Here is a 12,764-nt window from a genome sequence, read left to right on the forward strand (position 1 = left end):
AACATCGTAGACACCACTTGTGTTTTTCCTTCCCTTCCATTACATCATCTAAACCAAAATCTTTGGAACCCTACTTCCGAGGCTTGAGGTTTAGTAACAGGAAATAGGTACCCAAATGTAACTAAATGTGTATTTTTTTCAGAATTAGAACTAAAAAAACTCCCAACACCTTAAATAGCTTACTATTCAACCCTTAAATATACTTTTTAAAATCTTTATTGTGACTTTTTCTAGCATGCCTCCATTATTTTCCAAGTACAGAACCAAGGTTAACTATTTCAAACATTCTAAAGCTCAATAACTTTTTTTGAAGTAAAAAGTGATATACCCATTTGTTAAGTTAAACAACTGCATTAATTGAGAATAATGCAAAGGAAGCTTATTGCTACTTCTGCATCTCAGAAAAGGAAAAATTACCAGAGACTAAGTATTAAAAAATGTTTTTGGTTTCTATCTCCAGATCTTCCAAAAGAAAAATGTTTTTTAGTGTGCAGATGTCTTAAAGATACCAGATTAGTGAGCTGAGGATACAGGATATTCTATATAAAATGTCAACACTAATATCCCATTTTATTAAAAATGAGTTTTAGTATTGTCTAGTATTTGTTAAACATTCAAAAACAAACAACTACTGTTATGGCAATACATAACCACACATTTGCAACCAATTTGCATTTGCATGTATTCAACCAAAGATGTGAAATGCTAAATGTATTACTGCAACAATCCAAAAGTCTTCCCAACTTTGTCTTGGGGATAAAGAAATTTCAATGGAAATCAATCTGACCTTCAGGATTAAGTAAAATCCTGTTGTGACCACAATTAACCTACAACAGATGTATCCAGGGAACTTTCTACCAATTTCCTGGTATCCTTGATCATATTTAAAAAATATTTTCACAGATTTAAGTGAAATTATAGTGTAATATTAAGAAATGTGAAAATTGTTTTGGATGTAAGCTACAGCATTTTTTTCACCCAAGTAAAAAACAAACTACCTTTTATACTGTGAATTAAAGTGATCAGATCTACCGATTTAATTGTGTGGCTTATTATAAGGTTACACATTAATTCATTATATCATTAAATTGAGTTTAATCTCTTTCTGTGATTGTACAAAGTCTATTCATGTTTTTCATTACAAACTATAGTATCAATTACTCTACTTTTTGACATTCTTTGGAAAAACAAAGTTCCACTCTTACAGTATATAATTCAGAATTGAGCATTAAACGTTCATTGTATTGTCATTTTCAATAGCAAAGTATTATATATCATAAGCAATTTTAAGGATGTTAGAAGATACTTCACTTCCCCTTTGATTATTGCTAAAACCAATCCTATCAATCCATACTTAGGTATGCTATCCAGCATCAATTAATTTTTCAATTACACTGCTGTTGCTTGTATGCTGGAAAAACTGTGGGAATATGCAGAAGTGAAATCATTTTTTACAACAACATGCACTATACTGAGATCAAAGTGAAGCAAATTCACTGCTCAGAGGGAATTTCCTACCATATACGCAGGCTGACAGCTTTCATTCAATTAGATCCAGCTGTCATCCACTGAACCTCACACTTTAAACCTTTTAATTGCCAACATAAAGAGAGCATACACCCCAGGAATAAAGAAGGGCTGAAATCACTAAAGTTTATATATAAAATAAAAAAAGCAATAAAACTGAATTACATAGGAAAGTTTTTCGCAACTTTCAAAGTTTATGCAACATATTGCATTTGGTTGTCAAAACAGCATGGACAAGGCAAACACTTGCAATATTGGTTCTTTATTAAGAAATTTCAACCTATAATCTCAATAAATCAAAGTTTGTGGGATTGTATTTTTTAGAATACATAGTCCTACTCCCTAAATTAACCCTTTTGCTTGTTTAGGAAAGATGGCTGCCTGCATTTCAACTGCGTCTGCTTGAGGTTCCGCTCACCTAAGCAGTAGCCCTCTGTTGGGTCACACAGGAGTCGACTACCCTAAACACTTGTTTTGGTGAATTTCCTTGATCAGGTTGTGAGATTAAGAATAGGCAGACAACAGAGGAAAACTGGTTTTAGTCTGCCAAAGACCTAAAACTGAGGCAAAGACTCAAGCACAAGACAAAAGACACAATAGAGCTGAAGAAGAATAATAAAGCGAATGTCCTTAAGTCACCTAGTCAAAGTTCAGTCATATGGAAAGATTTGAAAAACATAATACGTGAGTCTTAAGCAATCTGAGAAAGCTTGAGCAACTCAGCTAAGGAGAATGGGCAAAAAGTGTACCAAGCTGGTGAACAAAGTTGGCAGAGGCTTACCCAAAACAGAACTGAGGCTGTAATTGTTTCAAGGGTCTAAATACTTATGCAATGAACATACTTATTTCAATGTTTTCTCTTTAGACTTTGCTAACAGTTACTGTAAATTATCTGATACTTAGAAACATCCACTTTTTAAGATTAAAAAAAGCAAAGGACCATTCATCATTTTGATGAATTCTACAAAATGGAACATTGTAGGAAAGGCATGAATACTTTTGAAAAGCAATATTCTTTTACGGCAAGCATCAGTTAAAAACTATGGAACAAAATGTGCATAAGAACCAAAATGCTCTTATGCACCAAGGAAAAAGTGAGTGAATAAAATGAATAATGTTGATTACCACAGTTATGTATGGTTTTTCCTTCCCATCTATCCCAAAGTGCTTCACATACTGTGTAAGACCAATGATACAGCCATATCCTCAATTTAATAACGAATCCGAAAGACAGCAGTGCTTAACAAGGACAATCACTGTCAAGTAATGTGGAAACCAAACAAACAAGTGAACACCTCTCAATAAAAACCAATGTGCTGATCAAACTGCAGAATGTGATGCCACATGTGGCGGCTCACAATAGGGGCACAGGTATCAGGTGGGGCCCCAATCACAGACACATCTCACACACAAGTCTTAAAGTTAACAAATGACTGTTATTGACTGGAACTTGGTATAATAAGAATCATGTCCGGCACAGCAAAAGGGATGGTCAAAGTCCTGTCTGAGGCAGCCAAGAGAGCAGCAGAGAGGTGTGTAGGTAACCCTGAGACTGCAGTCTAAAACCCTGTGACTGTTTCAGTGAGCCAGCCGGCTGCACTGTAAAGATGCTGCTGTTGCAGTGACAGCACAGCCATTCTTCAGCCCGGAGATTGGCGAAACAGCTGAGGGGCTGGAGCTTTCAACCCGTCGGCTGTATTGTAGAATCTGCAGCCTAGGAGGCATGAGTGACTGGCACAGTAGCAGCAAAGCCGTTCTTCAGCATGGTGGCAATTGGTTACTCCAGAGCTAATTTCCAATTGCTTTTACTAAGGTTTTCATTTGTAATTAATATTTAGAATGCTTAAGCATTTGTTCTACACTTGAAGTTGTATATCGCCATATATAAACAAAGGTAAAAAAGAAATACTGATTTTAATGCGTCTTGATTTCAGCCTGTAAGGCCCCAGAATGTTACTTTAAAAAGTGTGTAAAGATTTTCTGTACATGCTCTTGCAGTGAACTTTTGACTTTGAAACTGAACTTGGCATCATATTTGACCTTCACACTAGATTTGTCATCCAATTAAAATATATAAGCTAAACCTGATGTGTGTTTTATTAGTACATATTAAACAAATAACATTTAAGGTTAGCTTTTAAAAATCGAATGAATCTTGACATTCTGTTGATACAGTTTTAGTGATTTAATGAAGTTTGGTCATTTATTATACACCCATGTTTTAAAAGAAAAAAAAACAGTTTTCTTCTTGAAAGCATAACCTCTTAAGAACATTAGTATTGGTATTTGTGACTTAAATGTCACATTTCTTCTCACATCTATTTAATCAATTTATTTTTAAGCTACCCACTGAATACAACAATATTCTCAAGAAAGAAAATCTCTTAAGTAGGATTTAAGCCAAGTTTAAACTATAGATTTAAAGCATTCGTCATCTACATTTTAGTGACCTCATATGGCAAAACAGCAGCCTTTTATTATATGCTACCCTACCAAAGAACCACAGATGTTTTATTTTATAACAACATGTAACAGGCTACGTGGCCTACCACACGTGCTCACAAAGTTTCAGAACAGTATAAGAAGCAGTGTTTTAAAGGAGCAGCATAAACTGCACTGCATTTTGTGTACAAGGTATACAAGATCACAAGGAATATCCTAGAAAAAAATATCACTCTAAATTTTTTATGTATCTTTTCGGTTGCACAACTCACAAAAGCTGCCAAGTGAGTTTAAGTCATGCAACTTGGAAAGAATGTAAAAATTATTGGCTATTTTGCACAGATTATAAACACAGGATGCAGGACACCCTGCACATTTAAAGGGTGATATTTGAAGGTTTTTACACTACAGCAATATTTTCTCTGAAAACACATGTAGAACTTTAACAGCGGCAACCTACCAAGAAGCAGCATAGTTCTGGAAAAAAGGCCATTTTTATTTTAATTTGAACATACTCAGAAAAAGTTCCTAGTAAGTACTTAGACTTGAAAAATTATAAAAATGCACTGGAGCACAACTTTAAAAGTCTCATTTACTACTTTTGAAAACAAACAGATAATAGAAAAGGATTTGATGGTAGTTCCAACTGTAATATTAAATTGGAAAAAGTAACCATTTGCAATCCAGTCACTTTTGCCACTAATTAAATTAACAGCCCAGACCTATCTGCAATTTATTTACAGTTTGAACTCTAAGACTCAATTTCAGCAAGTGCACACGTTAATTATGTGCATTTAAACTGGCACAAAAAGTCTATAATAAGTAAACAAGATATTTTTTGTAGAGATTACAGTTTAACTGTTTTGTAAAATAACGTGCCAAGACCATTTCCCAATTGTAATGTCATATTTCTCTACATTGTATTTGATTTAAATACCAGAATAAGATCAAGGAGGAACACAAATTAAGAAAACATGTTCAATTTGAGGTTTTTCTACTTTATCAGTATGTTTATAATTCTACATGGATGAAATGGGGAACTCTCATCTTGGAGAGCCATGGTCCATATTTCTTCCAGGTCACCATGAAGTCATTAATTTAAGACTTTAAAAGGGGGTTTTTATCAATTCATTTATTTTTATTGTCTCACCTAAATCAGGGATGGGCAAGCTTTGTTTGGCTTATCCACTGTAGAAAACAAGTGACATGTAGCAGTGGCATTTAGAGAGACAGAAAAAGGAAATACTCAAACTGTAAAAAGGAAAATACAGTATAATATTAAAGACTCATTACAATTATTTTATATGAAATAGTATGCATGCACATAAAGCACAAAAATGCTTTTTTGCCAGAAATCATTTTAACTTTAAGTAGTTCAGGTGGGTAGCTGCGTCAGCATGCGTAGGCTGCAAAGGAACAAGTAATAGGTTTATTCCATGCTGAAAAGAGAAGAAAGAAAACACAACACCTGTAGAAGGCTCCACGGCCGAAACGTTGTGCTTTCTTTCTTCTTTTTTTCAGCATGGAATAAACCTATTACTTGTTCATTTTAACTTATATGCTGACATGCATATTTTTGTAAACCTACTCTTTGGTAATTACAACAATGTCCAAGAGCAGGATCAGAACTCTGATCCATTTATAACAGAAAAAATATAATCAAGATCTGAGGCCAGATCCAGAATTGGTCTTTTTAATCCTAACAAATCCAGGTTAGACCACTGATCACTTCTTGATAGCACTTATAACAATGTTTGATTTGCGTGCTCAACAGTCATATTCAGTCAGTTCATCTTCAGTGTAGTGTTACCATGTTCAAAGATTGCAAAGTATCCATGCAATCTTTGGCTCTTCTGGTAGAAGGATCCCCTGTGGTTTCAAAAAGTGTACATCATTGATCAGGAGAAGTTCCCTCAGAACTACAAAACACTATTTAAAGTGCAAAAAGGGAAGCATGGTGGCACAGCAGTTTGCATTGCTGCCTTGCAGTGCTGGGTCCCTAGGGTCAGTTCCTGACCTGGTGTGCTCTCTGTGTTCGACTGGGTTTCCTCCCCACTATCCAAAGACATTCTGGTATGTTAATTGACCTCTGGGAAAACTGGCCCTGGTATGAGTGTGTGCCTTTCTGCGTCAGCCCTGTGATGAACTGGTGTCCTGTCCAGGGTGTAGACTGCCTTGCCCTGATAGTAGTCGCCGGCTCCCCAGTACCCTGAATTAAATGAAGCATTTCGAAAATGGACAGATGGATGGAGTGCAAACATTAGGTTTAAGTTCACTAGTTTGTATTAAATTCCACATTCATCCTAAACTGCTTACCAAAGAGTGGGTTTACAAAAATACGAGCTTGTCAAACTGAAATAAACTAAAGCACGGTACTAAAGAATACGCAGTTATTCTTTCCTACTCTAAAACGTAAACTAAAACTGTGAAAATGGTGTAATATAATGGCCTGCGAAAATCACAAAATTACACAACCAATCCTATTGTGTTTTCCTGGTATGAAAAGAAAACAGTATGCAATTGCAATTTCTCACCATTCCCAAAAAAACCCTTAGGCTTTCAAGAACACAAAACAACAAGAGTCAGTAAAACACATACAATAGTCGATGTGAGCAAAGCTCTGAGATTCCATTTTTCTGATGTCAAGGCTAGTGTGCTACTTTAATCTCTTCCACTAAAAAGGGCATATATGTTTATTTTTCATTGATATGGGAGGCAGTTTTATATAGTGATACATTTACACCTTATATAAAAACTGGCCTTCAAATTCAAAGCCTCTGAAACCCAGATTTACCTCTTAAGCTTATGAATTTACTGAACTTCAAAAGCTTTTATAAATATTTTAAGTGCGCAGTAGGTGGAAACAGGATAGAGGCTCTCGTCTCCACTATGTTCCCTTCCCCAGGGAGGGATAAAAAGGACCCGCTGTCCTCAGTCACCTGCCCAATTGGTGTAAAAAAATTGGTCAGTGGTCAGGTGAGAATGAAAAAAACAGGAAGTGGAGGCTTCCAATTTGGTGTACACCAGATGCCGGTGAAAGACTTACTTGCTCAGCAGTCATCAGAAGAAAAAAAATTAAATGCCTGGCCAATTGAGGAACCCCCCAGTCGTGGAGCTACAAGACTTTTTTAGAACATTTTGATTTACTTTGGATGAGATTTTGTTTTTTTGAAGATGGTAAGCTGCTTGGCAGGCTGTTTATAGAGAGGGAGACCGAGAAGAAGAGAAAATAGAGTTCGGGAAGAGAAAGTGCCATGTTTTTTTTTTAAAATCCCAACCCGCCCACTGTAAACAAAAAACAAGTGTTTATCAAGATCCTGTTAAAGATCTGTTTTGGCACCCCGCTCCCATGTGTATCACAACACAATTTGTGATTCATACAATTTTCTACTGAGCATCAAACAAAACAAATTCACACACCTATAAGGAAAATTGGTATCTTTTCTAGATAGAGGAGCAAACACCATTTTATTAAACAGACATGACTTAGGTAGCCGATTAATATTTGTCATCAATTGGGCTGACCAACAGGGGGTCTATTATGAAAGTTACAGGCTTTCGGTGTATTGTATTGCGATAATTACAGGCGTGTATGGCCAGAATCTGAAGCAATACAAACTGTACATAGGAGAGATGTTCTGCCCTTGACTGCCGATGTCTTGCAGAATTCCACCTCACTTCTCTCCGAGTCTGGACAAGCCTATTCAAAGATCTCCGAGCCCTAGATGCCACACTTCATTCCTGCTGATCCTACAAATGTTCAACAGTCCTCAAAGTAGGGCATCAACAACATAACTGATGTATTCTCATCGGCACTGTTACACAAACAGCATGAAGACATGGATTATCCTGCAGGTCTGTTATCATAACAAGATCAACCCATGGGAATGTTAGCGAGTGAGGTCCCGAGACTTCATCAACACAGTGGTCATGCAATCGGGTAGCCATTAATCACCACAAATGGAATTCTGTAGCAGACTCACACTTCTGGCCAGAGGTCACATTTGGACAGATCCAACGATCTAAGCAAGGTATCATGACCGATGGTCTGTTACTGACAGATTGCGTTTGGCTGTAAGGTCCTGATACTCAGAATGGCAACTGACATTTTGTTTATTTTCCAAAAGTAAATCCACATACTTATTACTCTATTTGACGAAAAGCGCGACATGCATAAAGTAATATGTTTTTATGGTACGCAGTAAGTATAACTTAAAATTACTCACAACAGCATTACAATCTAAAAATGATAAAAATTCAAGCTATGTAATTTAAACAGGAATGCACAGGTACACAAAGAATGGCCTCATTGCTCATATGGATATCTGGTGACTTGTCAACACCTCTAAAAATTCACCTGGCTACTAAATTAATTGTTTTTACCTTTCAGCCTATTTAGGAAGTCTTTTTGTTTACAAACTGTATTATCATTTTTGGATTTCTTAATTCATCACTTGAAATTAAAGGCTTTACAACACTGACTAACTTTAAGGTTTCATTTCTGTTTATGAGTTAAATTACCAACAAATAAACAAAACTTTTTGAGGAATAAGAAAATAATTTCTGATTAACTAATCCACTCCTTTATTCTGAACAAGTGTGTATTACAAAAACTCTGTTTATAGCAAGTGTCTTTGGAAGCTCTATCAATATCTCAAAATATTTGTAATCATTTTAGTTATTATAGGATTTTTCTACTTCTTTCCATTCTTAATTTTCCTATTATACATTAATGCAGTTTGTATGTACTGATTTAATTACACTTCAGATAAAATATAACAATAAATTACATTAAAGGCTAGAACAAAAAGTTACAGAATGTCCACCAGTTTGTGGCCAAAGAAATGTTTGTTTGTGAAACTGGAAAGCCTAACAACAAGCTTTAATCCTAAATTATGTATTAAATTGCTATATTCTTGACCCCAGAAAACTCACATGTTCATTAATATATAAAACATTTGCTAATGAGCAGAAGAGCAGAGGCTCCTTTGGTAACTTGAGCTGCAGGTTAAAAGAAAGATGTGATATATGTAATACATTCTGTGTAGCGTGGTGCATGCATCATTGCCAGACAGTAAGATATGCAGTCTATGCTTGAAATCTTTTAGCTAATGCTGCCCCCTGCAGTGATGAAGCAGAATGCTATACAGAACAAACTGACCAATTTCTGCAAAATTATCTAATATTCCAATCCCCTGTAATGAGCAGTAGAGAATTTGTATAAAGCATTTTGTCACCAAAATGTGTTGTTAAGTGACAATTGTGGTTACCAATATCACAATCGCATTCTTATGTGTAATATGTATATACTTTTTTAAGGAAATTACCATAGTTTATTCTCAAATAATGAAGAAACAATAAAAAATACTCTATTAAAACTGGGTAATTCAGCCCACAATTTATATTATACTGTATGACAGGAATTTAGATGTTAAAAGTGTAAGAATATTTTCCTATGTAAAACTGGAAAATGAGGCAGAATTCCTACTACCTAAAAAAAAGTGATACAGTCCCTCTTAGCCTCTTCTTCAAGATATCAATTTTATTCTTACGTAGCACTTTTCAATCCAGGGCGTACTCAGGGAACCTATCTACATTTTACATATCAAAATCTACAGTAAACAGAAATTAAAATAATTTGATAAATTGAAAGAAATATTATGAATTAAAGGCAAACTAAAACATACACTATAAGGCTTAACAAGTGTATTTCCATTATGTTCAAAAAGATGTATTCCTATAACGATGGAGTACCAATGAAATGCTGATCCCTTAAGTATTATATTCCAAGGCTTTTCACATTAAGGGGCTTAGAGTAAGCCAAACGGTTTCTTAACACGGTCTGTTATGGACAAGGATATTACTGCACTGTTGACATTGATACATTAGGTACATTTGTTATATGTTTAATAATGTAAAACAAGCTGGTAAAACTGACTTCTATATACTTTTCACGTACAACAGCGCCACTAAAAGGGAAAAGAGTATAAAACGTATAAAAAGAGGTACTAGCGGTGTGGGAACTAAAACCCTAGCAAACCTCTATATACCAACTGGTGGTACAGTAAGAATATAATAAGAACGATATGTACAGTAAGACAGACATCAGAGTATAATTGTTACTCTGATGACGTAAAGGCAAACTTCAAGGTTTAATCAAAAATAATTATGTTTTGCTGTATAGTTAAAAGCCGAGAATGCTTTTTAGACGTACTAAAGTCACGATGCAGTGTATTGCTGACACTTATTTTGAAGCTACATATCAAACATAAGACGACAGCACAAAACGTTCTGGCCTTGCTGGCCCATAACATCTGGGTAAGACACAAAACAGCTTAAATTCTTTAAAAGACTGAAGAATACATACCATTAAATGCTCTATAATCGAAAATGTATATTGAGATGCAAAACCGAAAAGGGAACACATAGTATTTGCAATTTCACGATATTGTTCTTTAAGCAGTACCAATACCTGCAATTTTAACTAATCGTTTAATTACATAAAATAGTTCCATTATATTTTGAACACAGTCACTTTAAAACACATATAATCATTTAAATATAATCTCTGTGTTTTTTGCAGGAGCTAAAATTAAGAACATAATATTTTAGACAGTGTAAGTAAATGTTACACGATTAACAGATTCACATTTCTGTAAATGTAAGTTTAGAGAAAATGTACAGCAAAGTATGCTTTAGTGACAGTGAACACCACCAGACAGGCATAAATCGTAATTCTTACCTCATTGTTCAGATTAAGAACTTGTGCCATTTTATACGAACTTGTATATTTTTTTCTAAAACAAATTTTAAAAAGTAATATTTTACTATTTCAAAAATTTCTCCAAAGCAAACACGTTGTGGCTCCTAAACACCACATAGCCCATACGGCGCATGCACCCTACGGCAAGCTAGGAAAATCAAACCTAAGAGGACCTTCGAATTTCGCGTTTACAAAATAATAAAAATATTCTAAAATGGAGACAAAAACCTACGTTGGTGAAATACAATCAGATTGCTCCTAGTATCTCGACTAAGAGATTAATTAAAACACACTAAAAACCCCAGTTAAAATAAGAGGTTGAAACACTTTTTACATGACAACGCTAAAATATTATCCTGTCTTTTGCGATCAACGATTTGTGTAGCAAAGTCGAATAAATAGGGTCAGTAACTAATTCCATTACATGCCAATTGTTAGTCTTATTGTCTTGATGTCAACCAACATATTAAAAATATAAATTTTCTGATAATATTACTATTCTTTGTTACTACTGTGTCAGGATATTCAAAGAAACCATTTTGGTCAGCGTCAATTACCGTGATTAACCACCTGATTAAATTATATTACATGGTTCATTTACAATTTTCAAGTACAACAGCGCCACGAAAAGGGAAAGGGAATGACAGATTGTACAGATGGATGTCTAAACACACACTGTACATCTGCTTTTCCCAGGAGTAACGCGATTATTATAGAAATTGAATTTAAGAAAGCAACTCAATGATGAGAAAAAAATCTTTACACTGCTATTAGGAATCAATTTTAAGATTTTTCTGATCCCTGATGATACATATTACATACAAAAATAGATATTTAAATGCCCCAAAAAGTAATTTGTTGGCCTACATTAAATCTTAACAACGTACTTTATAATACACATTTATTTGTGGAATTGTGAATGAAACGATGAGTTTTGAGATTCATTTCACGTAACAACGGCCTTAGAAGCTTATTCGCCAATTCGGACAGGATTTGGGTAAAGCGCTTCAAAAAAAAAATGAATAGTACTGTAGAAATGTAGGACTAATTTCAGCATCCAGAAGTTGCAATTTTAACATTAAATACTGCTAATTAGTACATATATGCTATACTTAAATATGCAGATATATGATTATATGTACAATTTGATGAGAAATATAGCCATTATTTACAGTGCTACATAATCAAAAAATATTAATGAAAACCTGTAACTTAAATAAAGCTCTGTCTATTATAATTGTTTTGTCTACATCCAACCCTATCACTTACCTTATATTTTGCTTTTAATGTTTTGTTTCATTGTACCTTTTTGTTTTCGAAACCACCTCAGAATGTTTTAAAACAAATTCCACTCCAGTTGATATGGCTAAAATTACAGTTAGACAATGTGTTATATATAGAACACAATCAAATTTACAACAGTGAAGAGATCTAAGCATTTATAGCCAACAGACGTTAAAATTTAAAAATGTTAATTCCAAAATACAAAACTATATATACAAAAATATAGAGGCTGAGTAAGAAGAGAAATCAGAAAGTTCATTTTAGTGATGTTCCATAATATGTAGGCAGTACCTGCAACAGTGTATTGTTTTAGCATTATTGTTGCAATTCCAATATTTCCCATATTAAATACCTTATTGTAATTTTATTTTATAGTACCATATTTATTGTTTCCTTTGTACTTACGCTTCAGCTAAAACATCAACACCACTCACCCTGAGCACTGGAACCCCACAAGGCTGCTGTCTGAGTCCAAGGTTGTACTCCCTATTTACTCACGACTGCACAGCAAGACACAGCAACAACCCCATCATTAAGTTTGCAGATGACACCACTATAATAGGACTGATCAGCGATGATGATGAGTCCACTTACAGGGATGAAGTCGTACAGCTGCTTAGGTGGTGTCATAGCAATAACCTGGACTTGAACATAAAGAAAACGAAAGAGCTAATAGTGGACTTTCGGAGACACAGGCCATACACTCACAGCCCACTCAGTATTGATGGAACAGAAGTGGAAACAGTCA

At 34.7% G+C, this 12,764-nt stretch overlaps 1 protein-coding gene across 3 annotated transcripts in view; it reads right to left on the bottom strand.

The window, feature by feature from the left end:
- srfbp1 (serum response factor binding protein 1) overlaps positions 1–11,183 on the bottom strand; it is a 56,531-nt gene extending 45,348 nt beyond the window's left edge. Inside the window, exon 1 of one of the 3 annotated variants that reach the window (XM_015367765.2) lies at positions 10,712–11,183. In XM_015367765.2, coding sequence (XP_015223251.2) covers positions 10,712–10,741 — 30 coding nt within the window. In that variant the 5' untranslated portion in view covers positions 10,742–11,183. The remainder of the gene's footprint in view (positions 1–10,711) is intronic. The other 2 variants (XM_015367757.2, XM_015367747.2) reach the window with 2 other exon arrangements.
- Between the last annotated feature and the right edge of the window lie 1,581 nt (positions 11,184–12,764).

This window comes from Lepisosteus oculatus, chromosome 3, assembly GCF_040954835.1.
Source record: "Lepisosteus oculatus isolate fLepOcu1 chromosome 3, fLepOcu1.hap2, whole genome shotgun sequence".
In the NCBI taxonomy this organism is placed as follows: domain Eukaryota; kingdom Metazoa; phylum Chordata; class Actinopteri; order Semionotiformes; family Lepisosteidae; genus Lepisosteus; species Lepisosteus oculatus.